Source organism: Embiotoca jacksoni, unplaced genomic scaffold (genome assembly GCF_022577435.1).
Source record: "Embiotoca jacksoni isolate LCO1_2020_lvr unplaced genomic scaffold, fEmbJac1.0.p SCAF_16, whole genome shotgun sequence".
NCBI classification, from domain to species: domain Eukaryota; kingdom Metazoa; phylum Chordata; class Actinopteri; family Embiotocidae; genus Embiotoca; species Embiotoca jacksoni.
This window is the reverse complement of record NW_027185296.1, coordinates 6,329,413-6,343,668: the sequence shown is the minus strand read 5'-3', so window position 1 is coordinate 6,343,668 and position 14,256 is coordinate 6,329,413. Positions and strand designations below refer to the sequence as shown.

Genomic DNA, 14,256 nt, shown 5'->3' with positions numbered 1-14,256 from the left:
TTGGTTTTTTTTTTAAAGGTAAATAGCATATTTTAATTTTGATAAGGCTGTTGTTTATTATCCTTTTTAAATCTACAGCGTCCGAGCTGACTAAATGATTCAAGTTTTTTTTGGCCATATTTATAAGAAAGCGTTTTTTTTCTTGGTCATGCCAGCAACTCCCATCAGCCTCAGCAGCACTATGTGTTCGTTGCTAATTAGCAACTGTTGGCATGCTACCATGCTTAACTAAGATGGTAAACATGGTAAACATTCTTCCTGCTGAACCTCACGAAGCTGCCGTCGCCATCGCGAGCATGTTGACATGCTGGCTCCAGCCTCGAGCTCAAAGCGCCTCCGTGCTTACGTACAGCCTCACAGAGCAGTTAGCCTGGCTCAGTATTCTTTGTTCACAATACTAAGCATATTACAAATGCGTACGGCTGATGTGTATTCATGTACTTTAAATACACTTTATCATATGTTTCTTTATATAATAAATAATAATAAAAAAATATCAGTGAAGCCTAGATCTCTGTCTTGTGGCGTCAGCATTAGGTGGTGCTCTGGGTGTAAAACCTGTAAGACTGAAAGAGGCCCGCTCTTCACTGTAGTTCATGCTCTCCATAACAATGTGTCTTAAAACTCACAATATATTAACGTGGAAAAAAAAAAAATCTGCCAGCAGCTGATGGTCGTTAATTTTCCACCTTCAGATGTGGACTGAAAGAGAAGACGGGGTGTGAGGGTGCTGCTCACCCCTGGGCAGAGTTGTGATGTCCAGCATCATCATCCTTGTTTTCTGCCTGAGACTCTCTGAGCAGGTTCGCTGCCGCCTTGCTGCTGTCCTCATCCTCGTACTCCCTGACATCGTTCACCTCCTTCATCTTTAGCACCTTCACCACGAAAACCACAATGAACTGCACAAAAGACGGGACGGAGACAGGAAGCAGAGAGATCAGATTAAGACATATATTGTGACAGTTTTCAATGCAATGGACTCTTAAATGCTTTCTGGATTTTGAATGAATAAAAAAAAAAAACATTGCGTCCTCACCAGGAACCAGTAGATGTTCATGAGCAGCAGGGCGAAGAGAAGAGCGTTGAAGAAGAAGTAGAAGGGGATGTTGGGGACCGACTGGAGGCTGGACACACACGTGGCATACAGCACTTTTAGAGGGAACCAGTAGAGACGGAACCAGAACCTGAGAGATGAAGACGGGAAGACAAGAAACACCAGGAATAGAAATGAACATTTATTCAGTGTATTCAGACAGAAAACCAATGAAACTGTCAAGACTACAAAACATTGGACTATGTGTGTGTATGTGTGTGTGTGTGTGTGTGTGTGTGTGTGTGTGTGTGTGTGTGTTGTGTGTGTAAAATCTCACCAGGTGATGCTGAAGCTGACAGAGCCCATGTTGGACAGCACATCGTTGAGCAGATAATAGCCTCCTCCTCTGGACTTCAGGTAGATGTTGAGCTTGGTGAACTCCAGCTGGATGTCATTGATGTCGTGCAGGAATAACACCAGAATCCCCACGTTGTGGTATCTGAGCGGCAGACAACACACGGTACAGTTTCTACGTATATCTAGTACAGATATAGTCCTACAGGATATTGTACAGACAAGTACCGAGAGCAAAAGATGGATCAAATATGATGCATGATTTTGAAGTCATGTTTCTGTCTCCGTTACCAGGTGTAGCAATCGGGTTTTTTTTTTTTCACTTAATTTGCATTTTACTTGCATTTAATTGTATCCATGCTCTTTCATGCGGCTGTGCGTCTGCTGTCTTGTCGTGACTATTGAGCTGAATACCTGCTTAAAAGTGCATTTTTGTTAGTGTGATGAGAATACCTGAAGGCGTAGGAGAAGCAGATGAGTGCCAGCGTGATGATGTGGTGCACCACCATGACAGCAGAGTCCTTCCTCCATGCGTCCATGTACACAGTGGCATAGATGGAGTGTCCATAGAAGCTGCCCTGGATCAGGTAGGCTATGGCGATGTCTGTAGGCACTAACATGCCACTCTTCCAGTCTGGAGGAAGAGGTCAAATGATGAGGGAGGGGGATGAATGATGACATGTTTTATCCTGGTTGCATAAGATCACATACTGTCGACTGCGGTGGTCCTCTTTCTTTCCGTGTTTGTTAGTATCATGTTGTTATGATCAGAGGTTATGGGCTCACTCACCGTGGCTCATCAGGAGCAATTTGTTGCACCTGTGATCTTCCCCTCACCTTGCGGTAACCAGCCTGGCTGGGAGGCTTTATAAAGAGGTTGGTTTGGTCATCAGTTTGTGTGTCTACAACACCTTTAGTACAATGTCTGGTTTCATATGTGTTTGAAGTGTTGATGCTTTTTTTCTTTTTCTTTATTGCAACCTTCATCCCACTTCAAATTCATATTCTGTTCCTCTTCCCAGTGATTCCCAACTTGGATTTTGTTTGTTTGGGTCCAATTTTACAGACTTAGTGGGAGCCGGTGGGGACTTCTACTCCCGCAGCCTCCTTTCCGGAACCCAAAAGGGCCCTTTTGTTACTGCTTTGTTGTCAGTGAGTTTTGTGTCACATGTTTCCGAACGACCGACCCCCCAGGATCCTGTTTTTGGAAACATAACGTCCCAAAACAAAATTGCAAGATTTCATACAAATTTGAGGACAACGTAGGCCTTAGGTCAAGAATGGTATTAGTTTTGGAGACAGCTCCTGACACAGCACTTTCATTAAGTTCATAAATTGTAAACTGAAAATTTTTCCTTTTTTTTTTTTTCCCCATCAATCTTTTTTTTTCCTTTTCACCAAAGTTGATACATGAAATTTGTGCATGATTATGCCACACTGTTTTACTATATATTGTAGCCATGACTTATTTCACATAAACACACCGTACATGTAATGATATTCTGTCTACAGGTGGCAGCAACATGACACTTAACTCACATAAAACTGCACAAGTCCTCCATGTAAAGTATGCAGTATGCAAAAATTATGGCTCTTATTAGAAAATGATTTACTATCAATGGATACTTTTTGATCCAGATGCAGGGTCAAAATGAAAGGTTTTGTATTATTAAAATACATGTAGAGAGGTATATTATGTTTCTTTTTGTTATCTCATTTCTTGTTTGTAAATGAGGATCTTACATAACTGCTCGCAAGGTAACATGGGGGGGAGGCAACTGTATCATAACTGTAACACAGTTGGAAACATCAGGCTCACTGTTTGTCAGTACAAGCTTGCGCTGTGGAGCCACTTGGTTTGTCTGTGCAAAAACGTGGTCGACTGTGCTGTCCTGTTTCAGATGACATCTTTCAAGATCAGTTTTTACAGTATCATTGAAATCTGAAAACCATCCAACGCAGTACATATGTACGCTAAACCGTACATAAGTTGAGTCGGTTGAAGCGACTCAACTTAATGTCAAACAAAACTCTTACTAAAGGAATGAAATGGTTAAAGGTTAAATGTAATAATGGTTTCATTATTCAGTGTCATTATGTTTTTTTTAATGGATTTGCAAAAGGATTTTTAAAGATATTAAATATCCCAAAAATTCTAAGTGTCATCTTTAATGATTTAGACTTAGTTTTGTGCACACTTTAATTAAATTTAAAGGAATAGTTTCTGTAATTCATAGCAGTGCAGTTATTCCACCACAGTAAAAGGGGAAGTAATTGAGTCTTCATCTGCTGCAGATGATAAATGTGTTGCGCGCGCACACACACACACACACACACACACACACACACACACACACACACACACACACACACACACGGACATAAATACACTATAATAGTGGTATATATATATATGCACTTCCGGTAGGGGCGGGTACCAGATGTGCAGGGTCAACTGAGTGCTTATATGAGAGGAGGGATCAAGTTAACTCTCAGGAGAATAAAGGAGCATTTCTAAAGTACTGAGAGAAAAACAGGCCAAATGTATGTTATGGCTCCCCGGCTGGCATGTGTCTCTGAAACCTATCGGATGTTGGACGGAAACTTTCTCCTCCAATGTTTGAGTAGGGTCTGTCTCTAGTGAGATGGGGTTACGTGCGGGCCGTGTGTAATGTTTATTGATCAGACCTTCCGTCATTAAACATTAAGAAGAGGGCTGCTTGATGGATCACAACAGCAGAGCTGCCAAGATGAGGCAAGGGAACTGGAGCTCTTTTTTTTTCTGCTGGAGACTGAAGCTTTTGTCCTCTCTTTTCTTCAGGATGCAGACACACCACCCTCCTCAGTTCTGTCACTGTGCTTTGATTTCTCTTAATTTTACTAATTCTCTCAATAGCTTCAGGTCACTGTGTCTCTCTCTTCCTCCCAACTTCTTCTCAGCCCAGCCTTATTACAACGCTTATGTACTTGTCTCAGGCTGACAGCTACTAAAGATGAACCTTGCGCTGTCAACTAGCCTTTGCGAGCTCCACTCAGGAGCCCTGACACCTCCGTGTCTGATGGAAGAGGCGGAGAGACTTTAGAAGACATCACTGAATCATCTTTGAAATCCCCCGTGTGCATGCATCCTCCACCGGCAATGCAGTGATAAGCATCGCACAAGTTCTCCGTCTCTGTTCTCCATTTGGTGCCATTATGCAGATCATTTCTAATAAATGTCAGGACAGAACTCAATATGATCTGGAATAAATAAATAAAGCATGTAACTTATAGCTTCTGCTATTGATGTTGGACTGAACCTAGTGAATAACAAATGTGTGTTTTCTTGTATTAACAACCATGAGCCATCGTTAAAGAACAACAGGAAGGGAAGACCAATAAAAGGCTCAGAAAATGCACGAACCAGCAAGCTGCACATCCTGCATGAAGTGCTTTAAATATCTGCCTATTTGAATACTCAAAGTTGCAATTTACCCCGACGCAGTCTCTAAAAGTTTAAGACATAGAGTCAGGCACAAAACTATTATTAATGCTTTTCCAGCATTAATCTGATATGATTAGCTTCAAATAAATAGACTGCTCGCTTTCTTTTAGCCTTAATCCTCAATTTCCATTAAGTAAATAATAGAACGTAATTTCAGTTGTTGCTATTAAGGTGACTCGATAAACAGGTCCTAAAAAGGACAGCGCACGTGCTAAATAATTACAAAAAAAGGGTAACTTTAAACAACATTATTAGTTCACTGTTGTGTCTCTTACTGTAGAAGACAGAGGGCGGGTCGTGGAAAAAGGAGTAGGAGGTGAAGAAGAGCAGGTAGGTGGTGTAGGACCACGACATGGTGTAGAAGACCAGCTTCCACGCGCTCTCCGGCATCTTGGCAGCATCTTTGGGCAGCAGCTTGCACCACTGTGCGAGAGGCTGCAGGGACAGAGCAGAGACCACAACCACAGTCAGACAGAGGAGAGGGATTGCTTCCACAGTGAGCTGCCAGGACACAACTGATTCATTTAGATGGTTTTCTTTTACATTACTTCAAATTAAATATGTGTGGTGAAGCAGGCAATTCACTCCACCCATTGTTCACAGCGTGTTAAAGCACTTTTTGGCTGCTGAGCTGCTGAAATCATCATTCAGTTAGTCTTCGTTTGGCGGCGTTACTACAAATGCTGAGAAAAAAAAACAGGTTTTATTGCACTTAGTGTCAAATTTGATAAACTAAGATATCAGTTTATTACTAGGCTAAAACTACAGAAGTCAAATACGACAGCACCACAATCACACCTACCATCATGAGGGTTATAAAGTTAAGTTGTCTGCATAGTTTAACCGAACTGAGAGCTGTTTCTAATATTTAGTCAATCCTGAAGTGGGATTGACAAAATAATATAAACATCTCTCTCAGTTTAAAGCAATACAGTTCAACAGCATTACCATAAAGGCGCTCATTGTAAGCAACCAAGTGTACTTTTTCAAAATAGTTCATCCTTTTTTTTGAGAGCAGTAACATACAGCAAGAAACAGCAGGAGTTTGACCAGCTGAAACACATCAGAGTTAAAATAAAGACATCAACAGGACTGTTGTAAATTTCTACAAACCGTTGAACTACCACCAACAAGACAGGGTCAAAATGTAGGATAAAAATGGACCGTGTATGAAGCCTTACAGGGCTTTTAGTTTGAAATGGGAGCTTTTAATTTGAAATAGATACAGGAAGTTACGACATTGGGCCAACCAATGGTGTAACTTAGTCAGTGACAGATGTCCGTGTTTATACGACTGGCCCTGCTGTTGCTGTCCGGTCAAAAACTAAACTAAATAAGACAAAGAAAAGTAGACAGAAACAAATTTGATGCACAAAAAATGTAAACTGTGATACTGATATCACTGACGGCAAGCTGTTCTCTTTAAAGTGTATTTCATTATAAATTGGAGAAGTTTATGTTGATATTTGGATACAAAGTGTAAGATGACTCACTACTATTGGCTGCCAGCATTACTGACAGTGTTGGGATGTTTTTTTTAGATTGCAGATGTCTGTTTTTGGCAGAAATTGAAACATAAACATAAAAATATTGAATTCCTCAACATCAACACATTCATTCCCTTTATCCCTGTATGTCAGAGTCTCCCTGACAGCCAACAGTACACAACAAGCTACAGTGCAACACCAACATGTGACTGTCTGCCCACAGAAATGTGTCTTTCACAAGTCAGCTTATGGTTTGCTCTGCAAGCAGCAAGAGAGGAAGTGGAAGAGAAGGCTCCTGATGTACTGATGTAGCTTGATAATATAACCCCACCCATTAACTCACTTGCTCGTGGGGTCTTTATTATCTTCCTGCTTGCCCTCGCCAGACTCACTGTCCCCTCATTCCCACCGTTTGTCTACATTTTCCTTCTTTCTGTGGCCTCTGACATAATCAATCAACAATCAATTTAAAGACATGGGGGGGGGGAAACATAGTAATCAAAGAATGGCTAAGGACGTGACATTTATTAAAACATGTGAAGGAAACATACGCACAAAGGCAAAGCAGACGGGTGAAATAGTACGACAGGTAGATCAGCACAGCGAGGCAGGCAGGTGTTCAGTGTTTGATAGCTGAGCCAAGACAGGAAACCAAACCCAGCTCACTGCCTCACACACTCTCGCACTCGCACACACACCGTGCCCGCGCACACACACACACACACACACACACACACACACACACACACACACACACACACAGAGCACTGAAACGGTAACTGGAGGAAGGAAAGTGAAAGTTGCCTGTGTCAGTGATACGCCACATCTCAGTCAGATGTTACCAAGTTGCTAGTCTACAGGACCTGATCCTGCACAGCTCAGTGACCACCTGCATGACAAATTAATGGAGTGAGTGCCGCTGTGGCGTAGGTACGGGAATTCATTCTGCTATACATCACTGTTTATGACCTAACTTCCATCCCTTTTGCATCGCCTTCTTTTGTTTTTTTTCTTTCTTTCTTTCCTACTTTGTTTCTTTCTGCCCTTTTTTCTTTGACTCTTTTGTCTCTTTTCTGGATTTGAGTCCATGTCACCACAAGACAGGGAAGGAAGCTGACAGGGCAACACTGATGTGAGATAAAATGTAATGGCCACAGACTTTGTGCTCCTCAGTCGTGACACATGACACATGCAGAGAAAGAAAGGAAGCATGCAGGGGGGGGGGGGGGGGGGGCACATGATCTCAGCTCGGACTGCTGATTGGCTGAGAGGGAGGTGACATGTGATCTGTGTTCAGCAAGTCATGACCAGAGCGCAGTGGAGTGCAGGACACTCACCACATTCCTTTAAGTCTCTCAGTACTTCTGTACTGTGTACTGTGTCTGTATCGCTCTATATCCATCAGCCCGTCCCATCCGTCTCCTCCTTTCATCTCCTCTGTCCTCCCCACTCGGTTTCCTCTTTATTTCTCGCTCTTCCCAGCTCCCTCGTCCCTCCTCTCTCTCCACCCCTGTGTCTCCCCCCTGCCTGCGACATTTATTTATAGAAGCCAGCTGTCAGCACACAGCATAACCCCCCCCCCCCTCCCCCCTCCAGTCTTCCGCCACACCACCACCACTACCCCCCATTGATATACACACAAAAACTCAAACCCACACTCACTGGCTGAAATATACAAGAGGCTGATAATACAGGTCGCAGTAAACACCCGCACTGCCTCTGCAGCTCATATCTCACTTATTAATCACCATTATTAATGGTCCATCTCTAAATAAATCTCCAGAATCAACATCCTATCGGTTCTCTTCACCTGTTTTCCCTGTAATGACTGATTCATTTCGTCCTTTGTGTCTCTATAACATCTATGCCATTTCTTTGGTGTCATCTTCACTGTCGCTGTGGCTATAGTTACACCACAACTTAACACATTCAAATAGTGACATATTTTGGTTGTGAAAGTCTCAACTGCATTACGCAACTAAAGTGTTGATGTGGAGTTTTCGTGTTGGAATGGTGTAGTGTATTTCTGTTCATGGTTCATGAACTGTACTGGACTGATGTATAACATCAGTGAGCACAAACTAAAACTCATTTTCTTAACTTTTTCTACACCTTAGAAAGTGAAGGAGTAACATGGTTTAGTTTGGCTGAGATTATCTCCACAGGGAGTCCAAAAGAAAAGCCAAACACTTTTAAATTAAAACCAGAAAGGTGCAGCATAAAATGGCTGCCACCACTTTCGGTTTTGAAACTCAACTCTGTGGTTGGAGTTAGTCAAGGCTACTGAAGGGGTAGCTGCAGTGTTTATGTAAGCGTTTATGCTCATTTCACTGTGTTCTGCTTTATGAAAGGTCCCAAATTAATTCAGATTAACATACATTTTTTTATTATAAAGCCGGTCTAGATGATATAGAAATTCTGTGAAAATGTCAAGATGCTAAATTCACAGTGAAATGCACATAAATTGTATTCAGCAACTGTGTCATTTGGACTTCTGTAAGTTTGTGATGTCACAAACTCCTGCTCATGTCATATGTCTGCCCTAATCACAGCCCACTGTCCAACCTTTTATGGGGAAGAAAACCCAGAGCGTTCATTCTTTTGCAGAGCTAGCAAGCTACAAGAAACAGAAAACCTGTGGTTAGCCTGTGCATGTGTCAGCCAATCAGAAGAGAGGGTCACTGATATCAATGCACCTTAAAGACATAGACACAAAACAGCCTGTTCTTGGTGAAAGCTACAGATGAGGCTTTATGGAGATGTAAAACTATTACAAGATAGTTTTTGGTACCTAAAATGACAAAAAAAAAAACGTGTTTGTGGATATAAAGACTGCATCCAAGATACCAGAAAAGTGCAAGTTAAATTCAACAAAAGTTGGTAATAACTCTTGTTAGCAATTGAAGTTGTAAGTTCCAGGCACTGACAGTATGAATGAGGCCTTTAAGTTCCACGTTTGCACCGATTTTAGCACTGCATAAAATAAACACAGCCCCCTGATTCATTTTTTTTAGGTTTGTTGAGGAAAAAGACATCTGCTCAACTTTTGATATGAAACAGAGAAGTTAGCATCCAGAAACACACCACACTGGCCAATCAATTACAAACAAGTGCACTATACTTACAGCTTACTTTGTAATATGAGGTTCAGTTACAGGTATTTCGTTGGGAATACCAACGAGTGTGATGTTTTCTCTCCTGACTGGTCTGAGGGTCGATGGTCTCTATATTCTGGTCCCAGACTTCAAGCAGGAACACAATCGTTGTTTCAAATGCAGATTGTGAGAGATTATATAACAGCCTGCTAATGGGTTTCATTCTCGTCTCTCTGTGTGACACCCAGCCCACCATCTCTTTGGGTCCAATCCGCCCACTCTATCCATCCAGCCTTTAGTTTTCTGTTAGGCTACAGAGCGGGGGTATAGTGGGTCAAGGACAATGAGATAATCCACTCGTCCTGTCAGATAAGTGACAGGGCCTTGAATTACACTCTGCTGGGACCTAGGACCATTCAACGGACCCCCCTCTCTTCCTTCCTCTCTCTCTGACAGACAGACTCTGGCTGAACTCGTTCTGTAACTCGGGGCATCGCTGGCTTTCGTTTCATTTTACTGTCCATTTCTGCCTCTTTGACCCACTAAAGAGAGACTGAGCTGAAAAACAGAAGGACAGAAGGAAATGGAAAAGATACCAAGAAGAAATTACAGAGTGTGTATGAATAGAAAATAGTCAATGTGAAAGAGACTTGATGACAAATGAGTGTTGCCCTTAGCAACCATATAGGGATACTGGCAAAGCCCTACAGTGTGGCCAGAACCTTTCTCCATCTTCCCTCCACTCCAGTCCTCCTTCCTCCGTCTCTCCCTGCAGCACCCCACAGCTCTCCCTTTCACTCTCTGCAAGTTCTCAGCTTTCCTCCCCCTGCACAACCTGCAAGTAAGTGATGAGAGAGGAAAGAGGGTGAATGGGCTCAGGCCTGTTGCATAAGAAGATAAACTGGGCCAGTGAGTCAGGATGCTGGCTCATGCGAGGCTCTGTTCAATAAGGCTTGCTCTCTCGCTCACCCTTTCATTCCTCTGGCTCCGTCTAGCTTCGATTTCTCTTGGTGAGGCTCACGTCAATCTGTCCGTCTCAGTGACACCTTTAGACCTTTAGAAGTTTCCTTCTGTAGTCTTTACATATTTTTCCAGACTGTGGGCAAATAGGATTTGCAAAGGATAAACCAATGGAGGGCCAGAGTGTTGGACTATATATACACATATGCATCTGAATACCAGCATGTACAACCCTACCTGAAGTGTCTTGTAGAACTTTCTGGAGTTTGTAAGTAGGTTAAAATCCGCTGTTCTGACTTTATCTCTACTCACCAATTATCCTCTTCATTACACTTCTATTCTTCCTTACCCCATACAGACTATCTGCCTCTATAAAGAGAAAATGATCTCACTCAGTCACCCATATCCCTTCGTGTTCTTAACAAGGTGATGGGTAGACAGCTGCTTAAGCTTAGTCCCAAAAGAAAGTGGCAGAAGGAGCCAGAAAATACTTCTTTTGCTGAATTTTTGTTTAGGAACCCAGACCAAATCATATGACAGAATTGACCAGGTAAAAGTTTATGTTGGGTTTTAGGTTCAAAATGCAATAAGCACTCAATGTCTGAACCCTTTTGTCAGATCAATTGCCACCCAAACCATATGTCGCAAGTCACTCACAGTCACACGTGTCCCTAGTGTGTGCTAGCATGCTACAAGCTACACTCAACAAAAATCTAAACATAACACTTTTGTTTTTACTTCCATTTTTCACGAGTTGAAGTAAAAGATCTCAGACTTCTTTCATGCAAACAAAAGGTTTTAAAACTGCACATGTTTGAGGGGCCTTTTTATTGTGACCAGTCCAAGGCAAACCTGTGCAATAATTCATGCTGTTTAATCAGCAGCTTGATGTACCACCCCTTCAGGTGGACGGATTATCTTCCCAACACGTGAATTTCCCATGTTTTCCGCATGCGGCATATGTTATCACATACATATGATAACATGGGGAAAATATGTGGAAAAGGTTTCACATGGGAATCTACATGGACTTCACACACTCCACCATGAAAATGTTCCAAAACCACATTTCCCATGGGAAAAATACATATTCCACGTGAATAATCACGTGTATGTGGTCACATGTGCCCACATAAGTTTTTGCAAGTGAAACTTATGTAGTTTCTCTGTAAGGGTTTGCAAAGGTGATTTTTAACACATTTTTGAAGAACATTTGAAAGAAATTAAGTTTTTGTGTGCAAAGAAGTCTTAGATTGTTTTACTTCAGCTCATGATAAAAAGTGTTATATTAATGTTTAAGGTCCTACCTTTGAGTAGACACCTACTGAATCACTGAATAAATGTAAATGTCTGCAGCAAATGTGATGTCTGGAACCAGCCTACATTACTGATTGGCCTCCACCTTTGATGCATGCCATACCGCCCTCCTTCACTCCACGTTTCCTGCACTGAGTCCAGACTCAGACGGTAACAGTCTCCCTCTCTCCCTCTCCTAACATCTCCAGCTCACTAATGTTGAATAATCGCAGCTCTTTCAGAGCTTCACATCCATATTCTGCTTACTCGCTGAAAGCTCTACTGTGGCCAACCGCCACAATGCATGCTGGGAAATGAGTAAGCTCTTATATGTGACTAACTAAAAAGCAAAAGACTCTGATGAATCAGCTCACTGCGACTGATGAAGAAGAATGTGAATGACTTGGTGGAAAAACATTAATTAATTACACTAAGAAGGAACACATGTATGCAAACAGCTGCTCTACTCTTTGACATGTGCATGGAAACCAGATGTTATAAAACCTGTAATATATTTAATGTATCTATATAGCACTAAGTTAATAAAATATGTGCCTTAATATGTCCTTATGCACATGGAAAATGCATAGTGAAAAGCAAGAGACGAGCATTTATCCACCATGTTTCTTTGTACCTTTAATGTCGGTTATAGCCACAGATGTTATTTGTCATCAGGTGGAAGCTTATGTGGAAAATAAACATTTAACTTTAGGTTTGTAGATACATAATGTATATGACACACACCTTTGTGTCAAACTTTAAGTAACACTGATTGTTTTTTGCTGAACTTATTGTTGTTTTTTTCAGGTACCTGAAGGCAACAAATGTTCGACTGTTAAACATAACTACAACTTAATTCAGTTTGTCATTATCGGCTTGGTCAATGAAAACCAAAAGGTGCAGTAGTGACGTTTGGAAGGGCAGAAATGAGCCTAATAATGTGGACCTGGAGGGACACCAGCAGTCAGCAGAAACAACAGGGCCTTAAGTTGTACTGGATTTATAAAACACATCTGGGATCAAACAGCACGTGATGATTTTTGCCTTCCCATGTGGATGTTGCTCGACCGCTGCTGGCACACCAGGGAAACTCCCATTACTGGATGTGGCCGGTCCAACACAGCTCGATCACTGATGGTGAACAAAAGAGTTGGTGAGCATTTGAAGTTAATTTGATTAAAAACACACTATTAGCCGAGGCACGCTGCCAAGCAAACTCATTTGCAAGTGAGAGCATGACTAGACAAGCACCGATGAGCCACTCAGCGAGTGGACATGAATGAAGGCTTCGGCAGGAGGCTGCAGTGGCATGGAAATCACATCTTCTGCAACATTTGACTTTACTGAGATTTGTGCACTATGGCCAACTCGCCATCATTAGGCAAATGTTCAGGCCAAATCGTGACTTTTTTTTTTTCTTCCAAAAGTGACCAGTATCAGTCTAACTACATTTCCAGAGTTCATGGTTTAAAAGTCAAACACTTTAGGGTGTCTTTTTACAGATCTTGACTTACTTGATTTGATTGTTTGAACTAAGGCTGTCACAACATCATCATTACTATAAAACCTGTTGGGAGGAGGTCTATAGCCTATTAGTGGATCCCAGTAGAGGCTTTTATCCCATACTTGGTTCTCAAATTAACTTCTGGAGCATCAAAGCAACCGCACACAGCCTTCATAGCCAAAGACTTCCAAAGGATTAAGCTTCAACACACTCTCGCTTCCACCAAACACTCTAACACACTTGTTAAACAGACCTAAGTTTCTTAATAATACCAGATTAGCAACTCTGGAAAGTTTTGGAGGGTTATACGACCTTAAAAAGTGAATTAAAACCTTTTTGGCATTGAATAAAATCCGCTGCTTATCCTAAAAAGTGGGGCTGAACGATACTGGTATACAATAATTTGCTTTGTTCCTCACATAATGTCATGATGATCACGATGAAGGTTCTGGCAATTCAATTTGTAGCGTTGAAGTAATGTGATGTGACTCTTCCTCGCATGACTGACACTGGAGGTTTTTGAACATTATAAAAAACCCTCACATCACAGACATGCTGTGAACCCTCTTTCATGCTCGACACAAGAGACTCAAGAACACCTCGCACTGAGGATATGGCGCTGAGTAATTGAGCATAATTAACACATCATCTTATTGGCTTGTCACATCAACAGAAATGTTCATAACAGGTCCATGCAGATATTTCATTTTAAAGCCTTTATCAGCCAATACCATTAAAAAACACATTTACACCTGCCTCAGAACAACACAATGGGACATGTGACGCTGTCACCTACTGTATAACACTGACTCTCATCTCGCACCATCTTAATGACAAGTACAAACTGACATAACAGCCTCTACAGCTTGTCCTATTTCATTATTCTCTCCAGTGACGTGAGTTTCGGCTGGCATTAGTTTCATTTCTTTATCTTTGTTAAATGTGGCTGCCCAGTTCTGTTTCCTTCACACACTCTATTATTGCATTGTACACCAGTCTGTGAAGAGTCAATTATCTATGTGGGCTACAGTAAAGTTTAGAAA

The 14,256-nt window shown here is 41.7% G+C and overlaps 1 protein-coding gene across 2 annotated transcripts in view; it reads right to left on the bottom strand.

Annotated features, from left to right (window-relative positions):
* cers1 (ceramide synthase 1) overlaps positions 1 to 14,256 on the bottom strand; it is a 30,887-nt gene that overhangs the window by 6,088 nt on the left and 10,543 nt on the right. For both annotated transcript variants that reach the window (XM_069150519.1, XM_069150520.1), the window contains 5 exons: positions 5,147 to 5,306; positions 1,841 to 2,021; positions 1,371 to 1,532; positions 1,037 to 1,184; positions 739 to 899 (listed from right to left, as the gene is read on the bottom strand). In XM_069150519.1, coding sequence (XP_069006620.1) covers positions 739 to 899; positions 1,037 to 1,184; positions 1,371 to 1,532; positions 1,841 to 2,021; positions 5,147 to 5,306 — 812 coding nt within the window. The remainder of the gene's footprint in view (positions 1 to 738; positions 900 to 1,036; positions 1,185 to 1,370; positions 1,533 to 1,840; positions 2,022 to 5,146; positions 5,307 to 14,256) is intronic.